At 36.5% G+C, this 26,746-nt stretch overlaps 1 protein-coding gene across 3 annotated transcripts; it reads right to left on the reverse strand.

Annotated features, from left to right (window-relative positions):
- Window positions 1–2,578: 2,578 nt before the first annotated feature.
- LOC107907238 (nuclear pore complex protein NUP98A) lies at window positions 2,579–10,078 on the reverse strand. Of its 3 annotated transcripts, XM_016834522.2 has the most exons (13): window positions 9,707–10,078; window positions 9,333–9,396; window positions 8,398–8,682; window positions 7,387–7,992; window positions 6,989–7,216; window positions 6,290–6,891; window positions 5,660–5,738; window positions 5,522–5,564; window positions 5,169–5,307; window positions 4,881–4,997; window positions 4,580–4,757; window positions 3,783–3,824; window positions 2,579–3,409 (listed from the first exon to the last, which is right to left on the reverse strand). In XM_016834522.2, the coding sequence occupies exons 2-13, from the start codon at window positions 9,349–9,351 to the stop codon at window positions 2,751–2,753; spliced, it is 2,997 nt and encodes a 998-aa protein (XP_016690011.2). In that variant the 5' UTR covers window positions 9,352–9,396; window positions 9,707–10,078; the 3' UTR covers window positions 2,579–2,750. The 3 variants fall into 3 exon arrangements, with proteins under 3 accessions (XP_016690011.2, XP_040955076.1, XP_040955077.1); XM_041099142.1 differs by lacking the exon at window positions 3,783–3,824 and having other exon boundaries at window positions 9,707–10,050; XM_041099143.1 differs by lacking the exons at window positions 5,169–5,307; window positions 5,522–5,564; window positions 5,660–5,738 and having other exon boundaries at window positions 9,707–10,048.
- Window positions 10,079–26,746: the final 16,668 nt, after the last annotated feature.

Genomic DNA, 26,746 nt, shown 5'->3' on the forward strand with positions numbered 1-26,746 from the left:
CAATTTAACTTGAGAATCAACTAAACCTAGAGATTTGATAACATTGAATGTAACACATCATACCATAAAACAAGTTTAAAACCATTGCATACATTCAAACCTAATACAATTTGTAATCAAATCTCATATAGTTCCATACCAAATACTTTCATTACCATAATAACTTTTTGCATGCCAAATCACTAGTGTGTACTCAAACTTACCATTTCTCATTCATTTCACAATAACTTAACCAATTCATATTATCATGTATAGGTACATACATTTATTCATTACCATTACTAACGTATAAACACATATGTTCCATTTCACATCAAGATTTCAACCATTTTCAAGCTTATTGGCTTATAATTACTCACTTGACCCCCAAGGCTTGTTTTTAACTCATTTTGCATAACCTTTTGCATGCTGACATATACCATGTATAAATTGTATTCCATTTCATATACCATATAGTCAAATAATGTTTTATGACCCTATTAACTAGACACGGGCTTAGGACAGATATGCGGATCCGTTACCCGGGTTGCTCGGCAACAATGACGCTGAACATGTACATACTCCCACCCTGGATTGTCTAGTAATGATGATTTTCAAAATTTGATTATTCTATCACCCCGAGTTGCCTGACAATGATGCCTTTACATGTAAAATCTACCATCCCAGTTTACCCAATAACAATGGTTTTCAATCAATATCCTGACGCTATGACATGTCAATTATATCCGATCTTGTCCAAATAACTAAAAGGGAAATCAAATTTCCAATTTCAATATATAGTTTGTTTCATGATTCATCACTTTCTATTCATCATATCATATAGCATACCTCAATACAAATTCACTCCAATTATCATATCTAAACTAATTCATACAATTTATATTCTATTCAATTTAGCCTTATCTTGATATTCCATCTCAGTCCTAACGGTCCACTTCAAATAATCATTGTTAACTCACTTCAATGTCATATCATGCAATACACCATAAATATGCAACAATTAAATTGATCTTGAATCATAGAAATACAAACCAAAAACTCGCATCACTCGTCGTCGACTCTTGCCTTTCTTGTCCCTCTCGGTGGCTTGACGTCGCCTTTAGCTACGAATAATAATTCAACAATTATACAATGTAGGTGTTTGGTAAACAGAGTTTGGGCCTTTTTTAGCTAATTTGGACATAAATGGAGGATTGGATAGTCAAACCCTCTAATTGTAATGTTTGGTGAATGGAGGTTTGTAAAAGCTTGTTGAGCTAAAACCTCCAAAACAAAACAAAAACGCTGGGATGGATAGCTTTTTTCAACACCTGATTAGGAATGAGATATGTGGAATGACATATCTGGCCATACTTGCTAAAAAATTACTCCCTTTGCTACATGTTCTCAAACTTAATAGGGGTGTTAAGATATTAGTAGCCTCTATTCTCCCATTTTCACTTTCACCTCCAAAGTCCAAAGTACATCTCAAAAAAAAAAACTCCACCGTGAGTCTACAAAAATCAACATTACCGCGAGAAAATTTTAATTGAGCACATTCATCCTTAAGAAGTTGTATTGAGAGGGGGTTTGGCATTTTAAAGGCGCGATAGAAGATTTTAGCGAAAATGTTAATATATCCGTCTCAAGATCAAAATAGAATAATTGTAATGCATTTGCATTACATAACTACGTCAGATTAAGTAAAGTTCGTGACCCAACATTTAGAGTCATAGATGCAAATCCGAATTTTATTTCTCCTGAAGCATTTTTGGATGTCGAATGCATTTCCACTCAAGAAGTTGAGCGTATGAGTACTAATGAAATGGCAAAAGTTTATTATGACATCACTACTAGTTTGATGGCAGTTAGACGACAGCGTCGTGTTTCTTAAATATTTGTTTTTACTTATTTGGATATATATCTATTTCTTGAATATTTGTATACTCTTAATTTATTTTCAATTTACTTGTATAAAATGATTTCTTATGCAACTTTATATTAATTGAAATATGTTACTTTCCATAATGAATGTTTTAATTCTTTGGTAATAGTGTTTATTTCAATAATTTCACCCAATAAAAACTAAAGTACTATAAACAAATAAATACTTAACAATAAAATGTATCATGTCCTTATTTATCATTTTACATATATCAGCTTTTAACTATCAATTAAGTTTTACTAAACAATTTTAAATAAACAGATAATAAAATCAGTTGGTCAAACCGATCACTACAATCAACTATCAACTATCAACTATCAACCAATTGCTAAACAGAGCTAATATCAAATTTCATCCAAACCATGTTCAAATACAAAGCTAAACATATTTTAAAATTTATTCAATTTAACCCTTAAACCCTGAACAAGCATAACTTTCAATTTAAATTTCAATCTAAAGCTTCGAATTAAAATTCAATTTCACATTTACACATCAAAGACCTACTTTCTATTCCTATTGAAATTTCATAACAACTTTACATTTTATTTAGACTGGTCCCTAGTGTATGAAACCAATAATTAAGCACAATTCTGACTAAATTATCTAATTCCAAGAGTCAGCATCGCAAGAACAGAAAAAAAATAACGAAATCACTCGCACGAAAACATTCATGTATACCGTCTGATGTGACGCTTAAAAAAGTCGAAACATTACCACAATTTGCCAACCCTGTACATTCAAGACATTACCCTTTTTAATGGGGAGAAAACACATGTGCCACCCACAAACTCTTCCTTAACAATTGCCATGAATAAAACAAACATTGTTACAGCACATCTTCCTCTTCGTCTTCCAACTGGTACTTGCTGAAGTGATTTACCCTGAACCTCCATTCTCCTTTGATGGGATCATAGGAGAGAAAGTCTGCTCCTTGGTCCTCAGCCTTCTTCTTAAGCATCTCCTTATATTTCTCCACTTTTGGCCCTTCTGTATACTGCTCTCTGGTCCTTTTGTCGAAGCACTTGATGTTGAGAAGCGTTACTTCTGCAGGTTTATTAAGACCTTGTCCAACAGGAGGTTTCTTGCTGTCATCCATGTAAACAATTACCTCACGGTTGTTGAACTGGACAAGGGACTCTAGATCAAGGCATCTCACATGTGTCTCACCCAGGAACTTTATGCTTCCATAACCATGCCGCCCAACCACAAAGTCCTTGACACGGCGACAGTACCCTGGTTCAGCCCTTTCCTTTGCTGCCAGTTCTTGGATTCGGGGTTCTGTATAGTAATCAGAACGCCTGAGCTTTGGCATTAGAGCCTCAACGTCAGCCCCGTGCTCATACACAATAGCAGCCTCACCAGCCCTGTGGCCACTGAGTGTCCTGAACGAATCCTCTTTCTGTACAGAATGATCATCATGGACTCCATTAGCTTTCTGGTTATGATGAATCTGCTCCTTCACAAGGCCATTTTCAGCTGGATTTTCTACAATGATCATACCAATCAGAAGAAATTAAAATTAGTAAAGATGCTAGCAAACTGATTTGCTAATCAGAATAGAACACTCATCATCTTTATGACAAAGAGAATCGCTGTGGCATAAAGGAAAAGGCTTATTTTAATGCTTTGTTTTGTCCCATATGTACATTAGAAACTCCATTGGAGTTGACAACAGGCTAACTGTGTTTTTTGATGACCGTCTTGCAAGGAAGTTAGAGAACAAGCAGAGAATGTGTTATAACCCATGCAATTTTGACATCATTAAACATTAAATCAAAGAAACATTATGGGCGACATAAAATTAATATGACACGACAGTGAATTGGCGAGTAAATTTCATGAAAGAGATGCTACTTACTATCTTTATCCTCAGCATTGGAGCCATCATCAGAAATTTTGCCTAAATGAAAAGGATGCTCCAAAAAGTCAGCCATGAGCAGTCAAAAATCATTGTAGTTGAATAAAAAAGAGAGCACAAATTCACACATCTGAAAACAAAATCAGAGCATTTCTTTAATGCAATAAGATCTGGTCTCTAGACTTTGAGTGTGAGTATCGAACCCAAGTATGTAACCGACGACAGTACTTTAAATTTTCAAAATTCATCTATGTATTTGAAAGATCCTTGTAGGATCATATCATCATCCCATGTCAATATGTGTCAGAAACAGGTAGCAGATACAGATACATCAAAGAAAATGAAGAGTTGGAGCAACATAGGCAATTAAAATATTGAAATGGCACCAGAAAAGTGACTTTGTACAAGATATGGTATTTCCATTATTTTTCCTAAATGACAATTGGTAGTAATAGGTTAGCACGTTATTTTGAATAAAATTCAGTGTTGTGTGTTTCAGACAAAGAGAACAGAGACACAGACTACATAAACAGAGGGAACAATTACACAAGACAAATACAGCAACTTCCCAAAGATCCAACATCTTTACTAACGACTTGAGTATCAATAGTATTTTGTGACGATAAATGAGAACCTTATATTGTCAAATGATGGTAAATAATACATGGAAAGAATAAACAAAGCCCACCAACAAGTTAATACTTCAAGACTATGAAATTTTATCCATGTCTATAACCTTCAGTTCTAATCTGTAATTCACCACAAAAGGAGAGCATATGAGCTTGAAAGAATCTTACCATTCTCATGCACCAGAGTGGATGCATCCTTCAAAGGCGATACCTTCTCTACAGAAGCTCTTGAAGGCCAATTTTCAGTGGGACGAATAACCAGAGCCCTTGGATTTTCCCTAGGAATAAAAACAGCATCAGCCTTAGGTGTGCTGGGTGTCTCTTCATCGTCATTGAAAAATGGAACCTACATATATTAAACAAACAAAACCAACAAATATTATAACTATAACCTCATATAGTCCACCAATGGAAAAATATTTCAAATTAGAATAGAGTTTACTATTTCCAAGAGAGGCAGCATCCTCACCTTTGGATTGTCGTTATTAGGATGATATTTCCTTGCAGGCAACCTAATCCGTCTTTGTGAAATGTACCGTGAAGTCAACAGGGGCGATATTCTAACAGGAACGGGTTTGTCCGTGACCTGATAAATTGATTACCAGTCAAACAATATTATATTATAATTCTGAATAAATTATTGGCACTCTAGCACAAAGAGGAACAGATAGAGGGACGAGGGGAGAGAGATAACAATCTATAATAAGTATATGAAACTCAAAAACTAAGAGCAACTAAAGCAATGTCAGAGAGTTACAGGCATGCTAGAAATCCCATATTGAACAGATGGTGCAGTCCCAGCCCGACCAATTGACATTTGAGGCATTGCGGGGAGTGTTCCATAGGGATTACTAATAGTCACAGGTTGTACTACAGCAGCATTTTGTGTCACAGACCTGCCAAACATAAGAGGATAAGTAATTAAGCTACAAAATAGAAAATCACAGACTACATGGATGACCATGGAAAGAACTTGTTCAGGCATACTTTTGAATGCAGATATACACAGGTTCTACTAGTAATAGATATGGACATGCTTGTAGGTATGTATAAGGATATTTATAAGTGATAGTGAAAACAGAACCAAAACCCAATGGATATTAAACATACGGTAGGCCAACATTACTCTGACCAAAAATGCCTGATCCACCACCTATAAAGACAGAAAAATCATTATGGTCAGAAGCGTAAAAAAAAAAGTGCTCCCAAAACATTCAATGATAATATTCAAGATAAAACTTTTCTTACTCATTTGTGTCTGACCAAGATTACTAAAGCTGAAAGCTCCAGAAGTCTGAGCTGGCTGGAAAGGTGAAGCAAAAGAGGGCTGCAGCAACAATGGGTCAAACCAATAACTTAAGGCTCAGAAACAGGTAAGAGAGCATGCACATTTATGCAAAGACTCTTGCATAAAACCAGAGAGCATTATAGCAAATTAAAGCCAGAAAAACTCCTAAAATCATAAAAAATTTTGCTCACAATATTTTTTTCATAAAAAATCTGAAACAAATTATAATCAACAAATAGTCATAAGGATATTTAGTCAAATCAACATGACCCCTTGCCTTTAGATATGCAACAGTTATCCGTATGAACATATCAACTATGACTCTTCATTCAATAGAATAACACATATTTGAAGACAAAAAACTACAAGTACTTTGAACTCTCAATTAAATAAAATAAAAGGAAAGTGAACATAATTCTGCATCCCCACAACAGCACGATGAAAATGTACAGAAATAAAGCACTTTGACCAAAGTTGAAGACAACGCAACAAACATTCCAGCTTAACTCTATAACCAAATAACACAAGCAAAGGATCATAAACATGATAAAAAAAGAAGAATGATTGTAAGGATTTCACAAGTGACTTACAGTTGTTGAGCCAAAGGCAGTAGGGTTGCTAGAAGGAGGCAATGACAGAGAGCTCGAAAACATATTCCCACTAAACCCAGTGGAAGGTGTATTGAAAATGCTAGTTGGACCAAAGCTACTAGTATTCTGTCCAAAGGTAGAGCTTGCCTGCCCAATTGCAGGGGTAGAATTGAACAGAGAAGACCCCTGACTGCTGCCAAAATTTAAACCAGTGGCAAATGTGGGTGTTGTTGCTGGAGCTGCACCAGTACCAAATATGGATGGCGATGATGAAAATGAAGGAGATACAGATGAACTAAAAAGAGATGAACCAGTTCCAAATGCAGGAGCTGAAGAACTAAATATTGAAGGTGTTGTTGATGAAGATGAGCCAAAAAGGCTTGATGATGTTGATTGAAAAGGATTTGATGTAGTAGTTGAGGTTGTAAAACTTGCACTATTAAAGGATGGGGGTTTTATACTAAATGGATTAGCACTCGTGCCGGAAAATGGATTTGCAGGTGTTTGACCAATTGTTGAAGAAGAGCCAAAAGGACTTGCAGGTGCAGCTGACACACCAAAGCCAATCCCTCCAGAAGGCTGAGCAGCTGGTTGCGGTCCACCTGATATTTCAAGTTAATATAGCAATCTAGTCAATGTCAATCACAGAAAAGGAGAATGATTAACTTTCAGAGTCCCACAACATTTTGACATAAATACCTTTATCTCCTAACTGATAATCCTCCCATCTCAGCTCCTCATGACTTTTATCTTTGTAAACATGCATTGCTGATATTGACTCCAATTTTGCAGCAGGCTGTGTACCACTCCCACTATCTGCATCAGTTGTAGGTGTATAAGGAGCTACTCTACTGCCTCCACGTTGACCCCCAAATGCAGACTGGCCAAAGGTCGTGCTTCCAAATGCAGGAGAAGAGGATTGGCTTCCTACATAACTCAAAAGAATTTAGCTATTATATATGCGTGTTTATGTGTGCACATATATGCATATTGAACTTGGTACTCAATGTAAAAGACCAATGAAATATACAATTTTTCCTATCAGGATAAGTAATTCCGAAGTTATAATTGATCATGTAAACTTAATAATTACTTACCAAAAGGGGAACTCTGTGCTCCAACTGTAGTCGTCCCAAAAGGACTACTACCAAATGCTGCTGTTGATTGTCCAAAAGCAGGGCTAGACCCAAAGCTGAAGGAAGGAGTAGAAGACGCTCCAAAAGCTGGAGTGCTAGATGTGCCAAAAGCAGGTGTGCTTGATGCTCCAAATGCTGGGGCATTAGACACACCAAATGCAGTTCCAGTGCTCCCAAAAGGACTTCCAGTTGAACCAAAGGCAGGGCTGCTTGTGGAACCAAAGGCTGGGGTACTAGTGGCACCGAAAGCAGGGGTGCTTGTGGCACCGAAAGCAGGGGTGCTTGTGGCACCGAAAGCAGGGGTGCTTGTGGCACCGAAAGCAGGGGTGCTTGTGGCACCAAACGCAGGGGTGCTTGTGGCACCAAACGCAGGGGTGCTTGTGGCACCAAACGCAGGGGTGCTTGTGGCACCAAATGCAGACTGTGTTGAACCAAAGGGTGTGGAGGAACCAAATATTCCACTACCAAATGTAGGTTGTGATTGCTGCCCTGAGCTTCCAAAAGGACTTGATTGAGTGGGAGTAGATCCAAAACCAAATGCTGGCTTCTGACCAAAACCAGAAGGCCCTATAAAAAAAAAGTCATCAGTTAAACACTGAGGACAAGACACCAAGTTCCCAAGAGCTTATGGCTAAAAAGTCAAAAAAAGCATAAAATTTAAAGCAGATTACTAATAAAACACTAAATTCTTCCATCACCAAGAAATAAGAGTGCAACTAATTGAAATATAAATATACTTATATAAGTATCTAATTAAAATATAATTATATTCATATAAGCGTGTATCTAGACACACAACAACTTAATGATCTTCACATATTTGGCATTAAAACACTAAAGCACCATAAAATACCAAAAGACAGAAGGCATTACAATCACATTCTTTATTATATTTAACTAGAACAAAAAGAATGTAAAATGAAGGAGAACTCAATTATACTGATAGGATAAAGAGCATAAAGAAACGTTTACCACCAAAAGATGATGATGAATTGCCAAAAGCAGGAGTAGACGAAGACCCAAAAGCAGGCACGGAACTTCCAAATGCCGGAGATGATGATGCACCAAAGGTTGTTGTTGAGGAAAATGGAGAAGAAGGTTGGGCTGCACCAAACACCCCAGTAGAAGTACCACCAAATAGTGAACCCCCTGTTTGGGAGCTAAAAGGAGTTGGACTACCAAAGGAAGATTTAGGTGCAAACGGATTGCTACTTGGATTGGTCTGGCCAAATGGGCTACTTGCTGGTTGCCCAAAAGCTGTTTTAAGAGTTGCTAACAATTATTTATTAGTGCAAAAAAGTTCACAAATAACAACTTACAAAAAATTTATTTCCAAAAAGAAAAAAGACATGCAATATATATACGCATATATTTGTTAAAAACATAACAACAAAATACAAACTCTGATGACAAACTACAAGTAGATATGTAAATCACAGGCAAAGCACAAGCAACTGACCAATAACAAGCACAAAAGTATTTCTAATTAAAATATTATAACTAAGAGCAAGCTAAGAAGCTAAACAATAGGACACGGAACAATCATGATAGGATTTTGTTGCGATAACAATGCATTAGTTAAGCCCCAATAGTGGAAAAAAAGATTATCTTAAAAATGATACTGATAAAAAATTTAAAAGGAATAAGGAGAGATAACAATATTCAGCGAATATTACCATTACCATTAATATTATAATTTTTTTTTGGATGATTAACTTAATCTTCGATGCTAAAACCAATAAAAGTTCGAATTTTACAATGCCTAAATAAAATTGGCAGTCATGAGCTTCTAGTTTTAAAGAATGGTAGAAATTATACACTCATCCTGACATCAGCTCGATGAACCGAATTAAAAACTCGATTCGATTTCAACAAGAAAGATAAAAAAAGGTAAAAGAAAGACTTACGGTTAGTTGTACCAAACATCTTCGTTTATATAGTTCTTATACTCCGCAACTCTTTGATTTCAAACTGAGAAAAAGAGAGAAACAGAAAGCAAATTAAACAAACAGGGAAGCTAGAATAAGTAATGAATAAGTAAATTCCACTGAATCCATACGGAATTTGAATTAACATTGAGAGAGATAAATTAAATACGGCAAAACGTGATGCCAAAACTTGGGACCCATTTGTTTCCGTTTATTTTTGTACCAAAAGAATAAACTCTTCAATGGCGGCTGAACTTTTTTCCTATATTTCCTCACGATTCATTTCTTTAAAAACTTAAAAGAAGAAGAAGAAGAAGAAGAAGAAAAAGTTACGCCAAAGAGGGGGAATATACCAGGAAAAGGAAGGTATTCAGTGCTCCGACAAAATCCCGAATAAAATCCTAGAAAGCCGTTAACAAAATGGAATCAACATGTGTTATCGAGCAGGGAAACAGTGGGGGAGAAAGAGAAGCACAAAATGAAGAGATGAGAAGTTAGGGTTAGATAGGACCTTTTTGGGGTCTATCTGAATTCTGACTTGTAAGAAATTGAAGAGAGTGGGAAAAATCAGAATTCGAAAAGGTGAAAGGGGGGCGGTGGAGAAAGACAGGACTAATGGCGAAACAGTGGAGCAAAGAGAGGGTTTTGAAGGGTCGGGTGATCCGCGTAGCGTTGTTTCCAAGTCCGAATAGTCAATACCTTAGTAACCTAGCGTTGTTTTAAAGTTCCTATTTCTTCAAAATGTAGGTTTAAGCGTAAAATAAACCCTCGTAAAAGAATTAAAAGTTTAATTGAGTTCTCACTAATATGGAAGACGTGGATATCTTCTTCGCTGTGACATGCTGGTCCTTGTGAAAAAAAAAGAAAAAGAAATATCGTATTTTTAAAGTTGATTATGTGGATAGTGAAGGATTCATTTATGGTTGCATGTGATATAAAGAGGAGATTGTATATGCTAATCAATTGAATTAGGAACAAGGGTCCACAAAGAGTTGGAGAAGATGGACGCAACTTTCATTTTCTCCACCACCAGTGGGAAAATGGAAAATTATTGTGGATGGTGGTCAGAATTTGAAATATAAAATAGGGATGGTCAGTGGTGTGATCCAAGATGCAGATAGTTTGTGGTGTTTGGGACTTGCAAGGAACATAGGGTTGTGTAGCACATACGAGGCAAAACTCTAGTGTCACGGGGCTAGACCTTTCGTCTCGCAAACCGTGCGGCCTTAGGCGATCCGTTCGCTCCAAACTCGCCTAAGTCAGCCTTTACGCCCAAAAGTGAGGATTCCTTAGAACTCCTCCAAGGCACCAATTTATATAGCGGAAGCGATTGTGGCAAAAGAAGCTACAAAAGAACAACAAAAAGAGCGCTCGCAAAGTGTTTGAGTAAATGCTCTCAATTCTTATTCACAAAGAATAATGAAACAATTCAAGAGTCAGTACAAATGAGGGGGAGGCTCTCTATTTATAGTTGAGCTCCCCCAAAACCGACGGTCAAGATACAATTACATCGACGAATGAGATTTAACCATATCCCTTAATTTTAGGGATTTACAAGATAAGCCTTATCAAATCTAATCTAATCTTTACAAGATAAGATTCCCTCTATCTTCTAAGATCAGTTACCATATTAGCCTAAGTTGCCATCTCTTCATTATCGGGCCAACCAAGCTTTAATCTGACAGGCTTGTCCAATATCTCTTTGAATCGGGCCAGTTCTTGTGGGCCAAATGATCCCCATCTGAGCAACAGACCTCCATTGGATGCATTTGGTGCACTGGTCACGGGCTTTGAACTACGGCCCGTGACATTCTCCTCCACCCATTCTCGCAACGTCCTCATTGTGACTTCTGAATGGCACAACTTGATTCGCCTTGGTCTCGTCTCGTCGCCTTAGCCTTTCCCTTTCTTCGGGATTTTTGCCTCGGCTTCCGTCGCTTCTTAACTCGAGCCGTCCTACTCGTCGCATTTACTCTGGTCAACTGTCCCACATGCATCGCTTCTTTTCCTTTGAAGTCTGATGCACCACCCACCTCTCCCATAGGTGGAAGCCTTGTCGATGACTCGGCCAACTCCGACGCTTCACTCAACTTGAGCCTCATTGGTCTCAACTTCACTGTTTTCATCGCAACTCTTTCCTCTAAGTTCGATAACAAACTCACCTCTTCCTTGGGTGGAAGCCCCTTCGATGACTCACCAAGTTCAGACGTTGCCTTTCTTTTGACTCCAGCTTGCTTTGGACAGTTCCACAACTCATGCGGACCACGGCACAAGAAGCACTTTACTCGCTTCTTTTTGCTCCTCTTTGCCCTCTTGGCTTCGGCTTTTCCCTTGCTCGAACCAAGATTCTTGGGCTCATTGTCTACTCCATCGTTCCCCTCGATGACAGACTTCCTCGGACACTTCCGCAACCTATGCGGACCATGACACAAGAAGCACTCCACTGGCTTCTTCTCGCTTTCGGCCTCCTTGGCTTCGACACCCCTTGCGCTCGAACCAAGTACCAAGGCCTTACCCACCGGCTTCTCCTTAAGCGCGGGTTTCCTCGGACATTTCTTCAACATGTGTGGACCGTCGCAAAGAAAGCATTTCAGCTTGTCCCTTTTCCTCTTGGGTTTCTTCTTCCCAACTCGTGGTTTCCTATTACCACCATTGTCGCCGTTGCCATTGCCATCAACACTATCTTCCTTGTGATCCATTTCACCTACGCCCCTTTCCTCGGACTTGGAAGACCTAAGCTTGTCTTTCCCTAGACCAAGCTTGACCACGGACTCAACTACCGTCATGGCTTCCGACAGCTTTTGGACACCTCTTTATTCCACCTCCTATCTGACCCACGGCTTTAATCCCTTTTGAAAAGCAAGCAATGCTTCTTCATTGGTCACATCTGAAACTTGGAGCATGAGTTCCTTGAACTTTTGAACATACTCCCCCACTGTGCCCCATTGCATTATCCCTTGCAACTTTGCCCGAGCTTCTTCCTCGGTAAACTCTGGGTAAAACTGTCCCTTCAACTCGCATTAGAACTCTTGCCACGTCCCAATCTCACCTTGCCTTTTATCTGTGGTCCTACCTCGCCACCATAAAAGCGCAATGTCAGTAAGAAACATTGAAGCAATATTTACCTTAACCGCATCGTCCCTGATACCTTTGGCACGGAAGTAGTTTTCCATCCTCCATAAGAAATTGTCCACATCACATGCAGACCTTGTCCCCACAAACTCTTTCGGCTTTGGGACATCCTCGTTACTGAGTGCTGCATTTGCCACTCCTTTCCCCACGACTACTCGACACAAGGCCAGCTCTCCCTCGAGCTCCTCTATTCTTGTGCTCAAAGCCCTCGTCGTGGCCATTGTTTCCTCCTTCAAAGCCGTCATCATGGCCTCGAGAGCATCGTTCCTGTCCGACAGCTTATCCCTATGTGAATTAAATAATTCGTTTACCTTATCCATGGTGGAACCAAGAGACATCTTTACATAGTCTCTGGACTGCTCTTTCCAATTTGCTATGCAATCCTCGACCCCATCGAGTGCCTCCTTTACATCCTCCATGGATCCCTCGAGTTTACCCACACGTTCCTCTACTGCCGATATTGTCTCCCTCAAAGACTTTCTCGCCCACCTTTGTTCGAACTCTTCTTTCGACATCCCAACGGTACCTTCAAACCAACTCGAATGCTTGGCTCAAACCTTGGCTCTGATACCACTTGTCACGGGGCTAGACCTTTCGTCTCGCAAACCGTGCGACCTTAGGCGATCCGTTCGCTCTAAACTCGCCTAAGTCAGCCTTTACGCCCAAAAGTGAGGATTCCTTAGAACTCCTCCAAGGCACCAATTTATATAGCGGAAGCGATTGTGGCAAAAGAAGCTACAAAAGAACAACAGAAAGAGCGCTCGCAAAGTGTTTGAGTAAATGCTCTCAATTCTTATTCACAAAGAATAATGAAACAATTCAGGAGTCAGTACAAATGAGGGGGAGGCTCTCTATTTATAGTTGAGCTCCCCCAAAACCGACGGTCAAGATACAATTACATCGACGGATGAGATTTAACCATATCCCTTAATTTTAGGGATTTACAAGATAAGCCTTATCAAATCTAATCTAATCTTTACAAGATAAGATTTCCTCTATCTTCTAAGATCAGTTACCATATTAGCCTAAGTTGCCATCTCTTCATTATCGGGCCAACCAGGCTTTAATCTGACAGGCTTGTCCAATATCTCTTTGAATCGGGCCAGTTCTTGTGGGCCAAATGATCCCCATCTGAGCAACAGACCTCCATTGGATGCATTTGGTACGCTGGTCACGGGCTTTGAACTGCGGCCCGTGACACTAGGGCATACTTGATGGTCTTGAACATGATTGAAGGCCTGATTGTCGAGATGTGTTGTTAGAATTAGATTGTTTGGAAGCGCTGCACCATATTAACGGGAACCTAATAAATAATCAGCTGAAATCACACGTCGTAAATACGATTTGAGATTTGTTGAGCTGTGATTGGAATGTCGGTTTAACTCATGTATAATGTGAATGCAATAGGTTGGCTGATTATTTAGCAAAGGCTGTAGAATGAATGGGCATTGGCTATCACATTTGGTGTCAACCCTCTGATTTTGCTCTGAATGTGTTGCATGAATACCTTACCGTTTTTTCTGTTTCTAAATTAATTATTATGTAATAGTCTGGAATGCTTATTTTTTAAATAAAAATAAAATAAAATTATTTTGTCATGTTAACATAATGTATTTTTATTTTTATTACTCTAATTTTTTTGTTAATTTAGTCATTCTAATTAATATAATTGTTCGAATTCGTCATTATCGTTAAAAATTTCGTTAATTAGATTGCTGGTGTACTGTTTATTTTACTTTTGACTAAAATTAGGGACCTTTCTATAATTTTTCCAAGACATTTCTTTTGTTTATTTACCACATGAAAATTTTGATGGTGCATCATCAATATTTAAATCCTCTTTAAGAAAAGGAAATCCAACGACACCGACAACGAACCATGACCATAACTTCACCTTTTCTGATAAACTCACCAGCCAACATAACATCACTGGCCACCCTACAGCACTATAAAAGTCACCCTACAATGTGATCCTGACCAATACTCTACTCTATTTTACAGTGATGACGCGCTATAAAAGTCTGTCTTTTACCTTTCTCCCAAATTATTCTCACTTTGGACTAAATTTCTTTAAAATGCCGATTTTTAAAAAAATTACCATATTAGATTATTTTTTCAAAAGAATTACGAGACTAGACCGAAATAACGAAAATGCTTCCAATTGGAAGCTGTTTCAGCTGATTGGAACATAATAATCCACCATGCTTTATACCCCCGAAGCCCACGCGAGTTGGCTTTGCGCTAGCTTATTCTAGCCCCGGGCAAACACTGCAATGCCGACGTCACCACCTGCACCGCATGATTACAACTGAGAAGCATGATGGCTAACTCTGATACCAATTGATACAGACCTTTGGAGAACCATACCCCAAAACTAGCTATTGAGGTTGGAGAGCCTAGATCCATATAAACCCCACTAGAAAATCTCTTACTTCCCTATGTTGGATCCAAGTCTCATACCTTGAAATTGGAACATAATAATAGTGTTTTCTTTCTGGTCCTTTTTCTTAGGTTTAGGGTTTGTTTTTTAAAGTAAGGTTAGGGTTTTATGGATTTTAAGGTTTAAAGTTTTATAGATTTTTTATTTTTTAAGTTATATATATTTTATAATTTTTGAGATGCAAAGTTAATAATTATTTAATTTGATATTTAGAAGCATCATATTTACAATAATTGTATATTCGAATTATTCGAATTGCAAAATTTAATTCGATTTATAATCAAAACTTGAACTACTCAGTTTGATTAAATCTTAATTTTTAATTTTTTTTTCAATTTTTTTTGAATGCAACTGAGTTTTGATCCTTATTTACAGTGAATTATTTTTGAACATTCAGATAGGTTCAAATAACATATCTTGGGAATCCCGAGATGTCTAATGGATGAGTGGGGAAAAGTCTGGAGTTGAAATTTGTAGAGAGAAAACATTCCACGTAGGACGTGTTTTCAGTGTAGTGTCAGAAAAAAGAACTGAAAACGCAACTGACACGGCACAAAAATGCATCTAGTTGGACGCGCTTTCACTGTTTTTTTTGGTAGTGCGCTGAAATTGCGTCCTATGTGGAGCGTTTTATCTCTAGCAATTTCAACTTCCCACTAGCTCGGGAAAATTTTTTGAATCAATTTTCACTCACCCTCGGGTCTATAAAAGTAATCTATTTCAGCGTTGAGTGACATAAGGCATTTACGAGCAAAGAAAATTGTAAGAAGATCAGAAGAAGAGAAGTTCGCACATAAGGCATAATTTGAAGCTACCACGCAATTTGCATAAAGTAATGATCGATTTTTGTTGTTCATATTTAATTACAAGACTATTTTTTGCATAATGTTTTTGTTTCGAACATGTGGAACATGTTATTTTGGTAAAAATGACTGGACGAATTATTGCTATTGTTTATTACGACGATGAAGTGCGTGACACTGAGAACGATGTCTTTTTTATTAGAGAACACAATGCAATTGACTTTTAACCCGAACATACAATTATCGGAAATACATGGAAGAATTAGGAAAAAAATCATTGGATCTAATCAGATGAGAATGTTATCACTTAAATATCGATTTTGTGCTTCGGTTGACCCCGTCAGTTATGACACTTTCGATATCAAAGGTACAAGGGGGATTGGAGGTGATGGTACAGGTGCATATTGATAGTGGATCACCATTTCATGAGTTATATGCAGTGTTTGCAAGGACAGATGAAGGCCCCCTGTAACACCCCTAACTTGTCTCCATCGCCAGATTAGGGTTACGAAGCATTACTGAACAAAACAAAACATTTATCATCAAAACAGAAACAATTATGAAAATTTAATATAATCATTTAATAACTTAATTTAATTCTAGAAAAAACAAACCTATGGGCCTTAAACCAAGTCCACAGGTCCCTAAAAATATATTAGGAACATTTAGGGATCAATTTGAAATAAATTAGAAAGTTCAGGAAAAAGTTGAAAATTTGGGAAACAGGGGTCGCACTCATGTGACATAGCCCAGGCCATGTGGGCATTCGAAGTATGGGACACACAATCGTGTCCCAGCCTGTGTGTCTGCCTGAGTAACTCACTGACTTGGGTCACACGACCATGTTACAGGTTATGTGGAACTTGCATCTGAAATTAAAATAATAGACAGCCGTGTGTGTCACACGGTAGTATGATAGGCCGCGTGCTCCTAATTTAGCCCTTAAAATAAGTCATTTCAAAACCTATACTTGCATACCAAAACACACATTTCCCACACACATTCATATGATCAAAACACACCTTAAACACATACAAAACATACCAATTCAACCATCCTATATGTTTTAACCAATATGCCATTCAAAGGCACCACATTTCAAACACCTAACCTAGATCAATTTAACATCATAAGTTCAATCATTTAACATAATTCAAATATACTAAATATCCCCATCCAAAAACATATCAATCAACCATTTCCTTCCTAATTTCAAAAGGCCATGCATAACCATTAGCATATTATAAATACACTTCATATATAAACCATCAACAAAAGCATTAAGGTACACCAAAGCTTGGCACAATCCAAGACATACCAAATAGATATACAACCTTATACATGCCATTTATAACCATTAGCCCAAACTATATAGAAGTTACCAAAATGGTTGATAGATAGTGTGATTGTGCTTCGACGAAGATTCCAACCGATCGAGCTTTCCAATGATCTACAAAACAAAGAAAACAATTATGTAAGCAACTAGTGCATAGTAAGCTCATATAAAGGAAACTTAAACTTACTGAATACATTAAATTAAGCATAATTTAGTTTAGTCATATTCCAAATTCCTTTTCTATACATAACACCTCACATGGTTAGTTGGTGAAGCAATGCACAAATAATTCCAACCAAAACATGGTATATAACATGTCAACATTTCCTTTTCATAATTCATCAGTTCTACATGTACAATAAACCATTTTTCCTTTCAATTACACATATCATTATAATCCATTTCATTATCCAAAATCATGATTCATTTCATATATTTATATACTCAGACAATACTCATATAACCATTTAATTCCCTAAACACACCACAAACATCACTAGTTAATATATTTATAGACATATGAAACATATATCCACACCAAAGCGTAAATATTCATTAACAAACTATACTAGTCAAAACATTAATTTCATATACATACTTATCATACATATCTCAATCGAAACATGTTACCTGAATAACGAATGGTTGAAGGATGCCATGGTGTCTTTCAACCATGGTCTTAATCATACCCGACTTGATTCGATAGTGTCTTTCAACCATGGTCTTCTTCATTCCCAATTTGATGCCATAGTGTCTTTCAACCATGGTCTTATTCATTTTACGTCGTGTTGCCATAGTGTCTTTCAGCTATGGTCTTATTTATTTTCCGTCGTGTTGCCATAGTGTCTTTCAACTACGGTCTTATTCGTTTGAGTCGTGATGCCGTAGCGTCTTTCAGCTATGGTCTTATTTGATAGAATCGTGATGCCACAACGTCTTTCAGCTATTGTCTTACTCGCTTCTAGTATAGTACCATAGTGTCTTTCAATAATGGTATTAATAATTTCCTTCAAACCAACAAATTTTCATTCACATATATATACACAAATAGATATTAAATTTATTGAAACTGTAAATAATTGAATTAACCAAGTTACCAACTTACCTGAACTCATAAACGAGTTTTAACCTGAATCGACCACTATTCTGCCACTTTGACTTTTTAGCGATTTTCTTCCGTTCGAGTTGTTTCTTGATCTAGATAAATATTTTTATTCAATTAATCTCATTCCAGCATTTAAAATAATTAATTTAGCTTATAACCCTTTACAATAAAAATTTACAAAAGTACCCTTAAACTTTACCTTTTTTGCAATTTAGTTCCTAAACCTGAAACTTGCAATTTAACCACTTTTAATTAAAATTCATGCTAGCCGATTTTTACCTAGTCTTATAAAAGCCCAAATTTATCATCAATGTACAATATTTTCCTTGAATTTTATCATTTTCATAAATAAGTCCCTAAACCTTAAAATCATAAAAAATTACTTAACAAAATATGTTTATTTAGCAACCAAGCTAAACAATCTACCATAAAACTTCAAAAACATATCAAATTCATCCATGGTATAATTTATAACATTTAACAGTTTTACAATTTGACCTTTGGATTAGCTAGATTAAGTTAATACGAGCTCAAAAACATAAAAATTACTAAAAACAGGACAAAATTTCACTTACATGCACCCTAATTTAGCTTGGCCGAATGTTCTTTATGCTTCACCAAGGCTATACAGTTTCAAAACAAAAAGCAAAGGAAGAAGATGATAGTATTATATTTTGTCATATTTTATTTTAATAACTAATTTATCAAATTACAAAATTAACCATTAAAAATAATTAAGATTTCACTAAAAACCATACCACATCCATCCACTATATTTAAGCTTGGAAAATTTACCAATTTAAACCCTTAAACCATGTGTTAAATGAATTTAATGCAAATAAACCTATAGTAATTAACTTTGCACCTTTTTAATTTCCTCCTTTTCACTTAATTAATTATTAAAACATTAAAATTTCTTAACCAAATTTTAATATGACCCTAATAAAATTCTGTAAATATTTATTAAAATATTTACAAACTTGATTTATAGAAACAAGGTCTCGATACCTCATTTTCTAAAACTACTCAACTTTAGGGATATACCACTTGAACCTAATTATTCTGTCAATTAATAGAAATCATTAAATCAAATGTCAATAATATTTTACTTGACTAAAAAATATTAATTAACAATATTTTCAAACTCTCACGTCAGATTTGTGACCCCGAAACCATCGTTTTTAACATTACTAAAAAAGAGGTTGTTACACCCTCAGAGGTCGACATATGTTCCAATTCAAAAGTCCAAAATGGAAGCACAAGCCGAGAGTCTAACGACACAGTTGTGTAATGGGTTCACTATTTTGTTAGAAAGTTCTCATTATGATATCTCGGAATCATCAATGGGAAGTCACTTATCTGTTTTGGCCCTAGATTTTAACTGTAGTAGGCAGAACACCGAACAATCAAGGTTTGGTGGTAAGACGGAATAGTGGACCCTTGTACAACATTCAGTTGTGGTTTTTATTTGAACTTCGATCAGTCGATGTTCAACGCTGGGAACACTTACAGGGGAATGATATCAAGTTCCAGTGGTTGGCAATCAATAGGTGATTTTGGTTGTTTTGACAACTATACAAGAATCCCTATGATGTCCACCAATGAGGGGACATCCAACCCTGGAGATATTGGTGGGGTTGGGAATGAAGAGGGCAGTGAATCCGATGTTAATCCAATTCGGGAGCTTAGTGCCGATGGTTCAAAAATTGCATTATTATTTGAACCAGAGGCGATTTTAACTAAACCAGAAGATGGGGGTTTAGACGGTGAAGGTTCGGGTGAAGATTCCAAAGAAGATCCACAATTCAAGGCGTACTCACCTCCAGCCCATATGCATAATATGGATCTATCAGTAGAAGATGGGTTGGAGTTTGTTGAACTACCACATAAAAGACCGGGTATGCGAGTTCTTCGTTGGATTTGGGTGATTTAGAAGTGGGGAAGGAGTTTTCCTCTAAAGATGATTTTGTCACTATAGTGAAGTGATACAACATCAAGAACAGGGTAAACTTTTACGTCGTTAAATCCTAATCTGACAAGTTCAAGGTGAAGTGTGCAATGCGAGACAACAAATGTGCATGGAAAATCATGGCTTCTATTAAGAAGAAGACGGGGTTATGGATCATAAAGAAATATACCGCTCCGCATACGTGTGTTGTCTCAGGTACTGCATCAAGACTATTTTATATTTGGAGAGTTAAATTGCTAATTTTAACGTACTCGCTTTGTTGCAGGTATTTCACGGGATCATCTGAAATTGGATTCAGAGATGATCGTGGACATAACACTACCTATGGTCAAAGCGAGTCTTAGGGTTATTGTGCCAATTTTAATTGTAAATATTTATAGCCACTTCGATTACACATCATCGTATTGCAAGGCATGGATCATAAAACAGAAGGCACTGTATAAGATGCATAATGGGTGAGACGCATCGTACAATGATTAATGGTAGTGGTGTCAGGTTCTGGAGAGGTATGTTGATCTGCCGTAATTTGGTGTAGCGGATTAAACTAGTTCTCACACTTTAAGAGATTTAAATTAAACATTATCATTAGGATTTAATTATGTTTTAGTAAGTTTTGTTAGAGTCCAATAAAATGTGCAAATCGAGTCTTTTATTGACCTTAGGGGTTGAGTTATGCCTAAAGGTGAGCTAACGTACTTTATGAGTGTGTAGGAGACCATTAGAAGGCGTGCTACATCAATACTAATCACTATGTCACAACACAGAGTTTGTGATGTCACAACATAGAGAGCAGAATGAAGAAATTCTGAGATTGCCTTCGATGTTGTGACATAGCCTAAGGATGTGACGACATACCCTTGAAGAAACCCCGAAGAAGAGCATACTAACTACTATGTCATGACACAAGTCTTGGTGTGTCACGACATTGACTTTGGACGAGAAATAATTACGAGACAAGGGCATTTTGGTCAGCACAATCCAACTTAAAGCTTGGGAACGTCAGCTAACCCAGGGTTAAGGACGATGGCCACCTAAAATATATAAATAGGCTCATTTGGCACTTGTTTTAGACACCAGCTACTTAGTCTAGAATTTCTCTCTTAAATTTTAGGTTTTAGTTTTTCTCATTTTCTTAGGTTTTAGTTTACTTCTGTTTTGTCTTTATTTTATTTCGAGAGATCTGATTTGTGAATGCGATCAGACGCTGTGGATTCATTCTTGCTCTTAATACAAATCAAGCATTTTGTTAAATATTATATGTTCAATTCACTTATTATGTTTATCTTTTATATTATTTACGAAAACCATGAGGAACTAATCCCTCTATGGGGGATTAGCGAGTGGAGGTATGATGAATTAATTATGTTGTGGGGTTACGCAATGGATCAGCAGTTCGGTAAAGAAGAACGTAAAAAAAATCCTAGGCTTAACGACCCTAGGAAGTTATTAATGTGGGAATTAACCCAAAATTGGTATGACCCATCCGTGAATGCCTTAACCCCGAGCTGGTCTAGACTGTGAGATCGAAAGATAAGTAGTCCTTCTTGACTCATTACTTTAGTGGAAGATCAGAAGATCCTAATAGGATATCGACTAGTTGATTGGCAAGAAGTCCGAAGTGATAGTTGAGACGAATTACCGAAGCAAGCTAATCTAGCATAGTCAGATCTGATCAATTCTATTTTTTGGAATTCCCAATATTATTTTTCTTTTTTATTATTTTTATCTTTAGTACAGAAACCTCAAAAACCCTTTTTACGTATGTTTCGTAATATAATCTAAGTAGACTACTAATTAGATCTTGTTGTGCTTAGGTTAAAATTGGCCTAGTGTTGAGCCTCCATTGGGTACAATCCTCGAAATACTTGCCAAAGTATTTCGTTATAACAAAACTATGTTATAACCTGACCGATGTACTTGCGAACACCGCCTCAATCTTAATTTTTGCAATTCGACAAGAATAATGATTAAATTTTAGGTTATAGATATAATTCATTTAAGCAATAAATAAACTATTAACATTATGCAGGTCTTAGGGATGTTGTTTGATGTAGATTAGCTACGTTCTATCATTACTCGTCCTGTAATTCATAGTTTACATTTTGAATTAGATCCTACTTTACTAACATGGATTTCTAATAATGTCAGATTTGCTGATCATAAAACTAAGGATCCCATAGCATTCTTGCAGAAATTTGATCATATATGTAACACTATTGCTTACGCAGGTGTTCCACTAAATACTATCAAATTATTATTAATTCCATTTGCATTGGATAGGAAGGCAAAAATGTAGTTAGAAGCGTTTCCCCTAGGCACCATCACTACTTGGACTGAGTTTGTGTAGCTGTTTCTTTGCCGAGTATTGCCTATGACCAAGGTACTAGGTATTTATACACAATTATTTTATTTCAAGAAAAGTACCATTGAAACTTTGGGACATGCATGGGAGAGGTTTAAGAAAATCCTCAGGTCAATACTAGATGGACAATCAGAATAGACGAAAATTTAATATTATGATTGATGGAAGTATTTGGACAAAAACTAAGACTAAAGTAATGGAAATATTGGAGAAATTAAACAATAATGAATCTACCTAGGAAGAATGTCATGAAGTGAAAATTGGGGGATCAGAGTATGTAGAAAGTAAAGAACAAGAATGTAATTAGTTGGAGTTAATTGCAGAAGGATGAAATGATTATGAAACAGAAGAAGAAGAAGCTGGTGCTGAGCAAGAGAATGATCACATGGTATCCCAAATTGATTGGTGGAGGTAGAATAATGGGCAGCTAGAACAAATTATTCTGAACTCAATAAAAATAGTTCGATCTGTTATCAAACCTCCTAAGCTAGAATTGAAGCTGTTTCCCAAACATTTAAAATATGGTATTTAAGAGAACAAAAAGCTCTACCGGTAGTTGCTGCAAGCTTAAATGCAAATTAAGAGGAGGCTCTATTGAGGGTCTTGAAAATGAATAAAAAGCAGTGGGATGGACGATTGTTGATATTAAAGGAATTAATTCTACATTTTGTTAGCATAAGATCAGATTAGAAGAAGGGAAAAAACTAGGTAGTTGATGCTAAGCGTAGACTTAATCCATCTATAAAAGAGGTGGTAAAGAAGGAATTGCTTCAATAGTTAGATGCAGATTTTGTTTACGTCATTTATAATAGTGAATGGGTTATCCCTATACAGGTTCCAAAGAATGGAGGTTTAACTGTAGTCGAAAATGATAAAAATGAGTTAATCCCGACAAGAGTAGCTATTTATTAGAGAGTATGTATTAACTACCAGAAATTGAATGATGCAACAAAATAATACCATTTCCCATTGCCCTTTATTGATCAACCGCTTGATCAATTAGCAGGTAAAGATTATTATTTTTTTCTTGATGGGTACTAAGGGTACCATCAAATCCCAATCTATTTTGATGACCAAGAGAAAACTACTTTCACATGCCCTTTTGGTACTTATACCTTTAAAAGAATGCCATTTGGTCTATGCAACGCTCCAAAATCTTTTATGAGATGCATGACCGCTATCTTTGCTGATATGCTAGAAAAGAGCTGGACATATATATGGATGACTTTTCAATTTATAGAAACTCTTTCCAAGAATGTCTGGGTAACTTGAAAAGGTTCTGACAAGGTGTGAAGAGACTAATCTAGTGCTTAATTAGGAAAAATGTCATTTCATGGTAAAAGAAGGATTGGTGTTGGGCCATCAGATCTGAGGAAAAGGTATGGAAGTAAATAGAGCTAAAATTGAGGTTATAAAAAACGTTCCCAATCCAACAAATGTCCAGGGTGTTCAAAATTTTTTAGGCCACGCAGGATTTTATCGGAGTTTATAAAAGACTTCGCTCACATCTCCAAACCATTGGATCAACTTCTTCAGAACGAGACACCTTTCATATTTGATTGAAACCGTGTCAAAGCCTTCTAGGTAATAAAAGAGAAACTCATATCTACACCAATAATCATTACCTCAAACTAGTCATAACCTTTTATTGTTATGTGCGATGCCAGTGACTATGCAGTAGGTGCAGTTTTGGGGCAGAAGAGGAATAACATATTTGGGCTATTCATTACTCAAGCAAAACACTAAATTTGGCACAATGCAATTATACTACAATGGAAAAAGAAATACCTGTAGTGGTGTTCGCCTGTGAAAAATTTTGACCTATTTAATGGCAAATAGAGTATATGTTTACACTAATCACTCTGGCTTAAAATACATGATGAAGAAGAAGGAGACAAAAGCCAGTCTAATGTGATGGGTTTTATTGCTTTGGGAATTTGATCTATGGATAATGGATAGAAAGGGGACTGAGAATCAAATTGTATATAATTTATCTAGAATTGAAAATAACTTAGAAGCGGGAACTATTGAAGAAATTAAAGAAACTTTCACAGCTGAGCAATTATTTAGGGTAGACATCCATCAGACTAATTTTAGAAAACACATAACACTGTGGTATGCAGATTATGTTAATTATATTACAAGAGATGTTTTTCTATCATAGGTATCTTAGCAATAGAAAAAGAGGACAGTTCACGAATAAAAAAATTACAGTTGGGAGGATCCATATGTGTTTCGACAATGTGCAGATCAATTGGTTAGAAGGTGTGTAGCGGAGAAAGATATGCACGACATTTTACAAGGATGCTATACATCTCCTTGCGGAGGGCATTTCGGTAGAAAAAAGACCGCCCAGAAGGTGCTACAATTAGGCTTCTATAAGCCAACTATGAACAAGGATGCCTATGAATTTGTACAAAGGTGTGATATGTAATGCCCCTAACCCAAATTTGTCGCCAGAACAGGGTTACAGAGCAGTACCGGAGTTTATAAATTAATTATCAGACATTTTGTTTCATCTAGCATATATATTTGAAACCAATCAAAATTAAAACATTAATGAGCCAATGTTGGCCAAATTAACTTATACATGTCATTATAAACAGAATCAAATCATCCAAAATTACCGATAGAACCAACGGATAGTGTGATATATCTTCGACAAGCTTCCAACCCAATCAAGCTTCCGATAATCTGTAGGGTAAATAAAAACAAATACGTAAGTAATGAATGCTTAGTAAGCTCGTATAGTCTTTAATCATATTGGTTTATTTAAAATATGAAATCTATACATATCAAGGATAACCAAATATTGATACCACAATACTCATGAAGCTATATTCATCAACTCACAAGGTGAAATAATCCACAATATCACTTAAACATATTATCCCAAGCTTAGTAAGATTTTATGTAACTTTAACTCTTCATAATTTTTTTTATTTTCATTTGCATTTCTTTACTTTCCACGCTTATTCCATATGCATGTCACACAAGTCATAAGCATATCATTCAACCATGGTCACAAGCTAGTGCATTTAACCAAAGCCTTTCTCGAACTGATCACATGATAAGTCATTTCATAAAAAATTGTTTAATTTAAACCTTACCACTTTTTCATGAGCACTAGCATATTTTCACTTAAATACTTACCAAATCAACCAATAGCTTGGCACTTGCCTAAGCATCAAACAACAACACTAGTTAGCATACTTGCACATATTACATATAATTTCAACTTTGATAAACTTATTTTCTTGACATGTCACACTTGAGTTATTTACTTGTCTCCACTTACATAATTTCCATATATCAACATATCAAGATAATGATTTAAATACATATCATAATATATATCATTCTCTTACCATTTCTTCATATTCATATATATATCATTCAAGACAACTCCCGATATTTTACCTTTCGAAGAATGACTTACAGATATGAGTACATCAGTTTAGATGCCCAAAGGTTGAACAGAAGCTCATGAGAGCTAAATAGATAGTAAACACGAAAGTCTGCAACAAATGCTGAACCTCGATTTACTTGGGTAATTTGCCGTCAATTCATCCTTTACATTCGTAGTGCCATAACCCAGTTATGGTCTTATCATCAGAATGCCATAGCCCAGCTATGGTCTTACATATAAACACTGCCATGGTCCAACCATTGTCTTACGCTCATAGTGCCATAACCCAGTTATGGTCTTATCCGTCAATTCATCTTTTGGCACAGAACAATCGTACTCAATTCCGCATTCAATCCAAACTGAGTATTGAATTCGATAATATATTTCCAATAATAATTCAATTCCATGTTTTCTATTACCTTTATTATTTCTCATATTTATCCCTTTGAATTTCTCAAAAATTTGATAAATTTTTAGAGGTACACTTTTAGCATACAATTCCGGGTCCATCAATTCATATTCATGTGCGCACATTTCCATTTTAGAGAGCACACTCCCGCGAACCTCATCCTTACAGCGGGATTACCAGTCGAAGCTAAATCCCCTATAATATAAACTCATAGAGTATTGACGGGATTACCAGTCCAGGCGAAATCCCCTGCAATGAAATTACTCTAATGAGCTTGGATCTGAATTACCAGTCTAGGTTAAATTCAGACCCTAATTCGAATTACCGCCCCAGGCTAAATCCATTTTCCATATATTCTTCGGGAGGGCTATATCAGGATGGGATCACCCATCCGAGCTAGATCTTTTTTATCGTTAATTCCTTTTCAG

This window comes from Gossypium hirsutum, chromosome D08 (assembly GCF_007990345.1).
Source record: "Gossypium hirsutum isolate 1008001.06 chromosome D08, Gossypium_hirsutum_v2.1, whole genome shotgun sequence".
Classification (NCBI taxonomy): domain Eukaryota; kingdom Viridiplantae; phylum Streptophyta; class Magnoliopsida; order Malvales; family Malvaceae; genus Gossypium; species Gossypium hirsutum.

Bases quoted from the DNA above. Each gene is read 5' to 3' on its own strand.
- LOC107907238 (XM_016834522.2), bottom strand. The intron at 6,892-6,988 runs GTATTTATGTCA...TTGAAATATCAG, and splicing joins TTATCAGTTAGGAGATAAAG to GTGGACCGCAACCAGCTGCT. The intron at 3,825-4,579 runs GTAAGATTCTTT...CTTTTCATTTAG, and splicing joins CACTCTGGTGCATGAGAATG to GCAAAATTTCTGATGATGGC.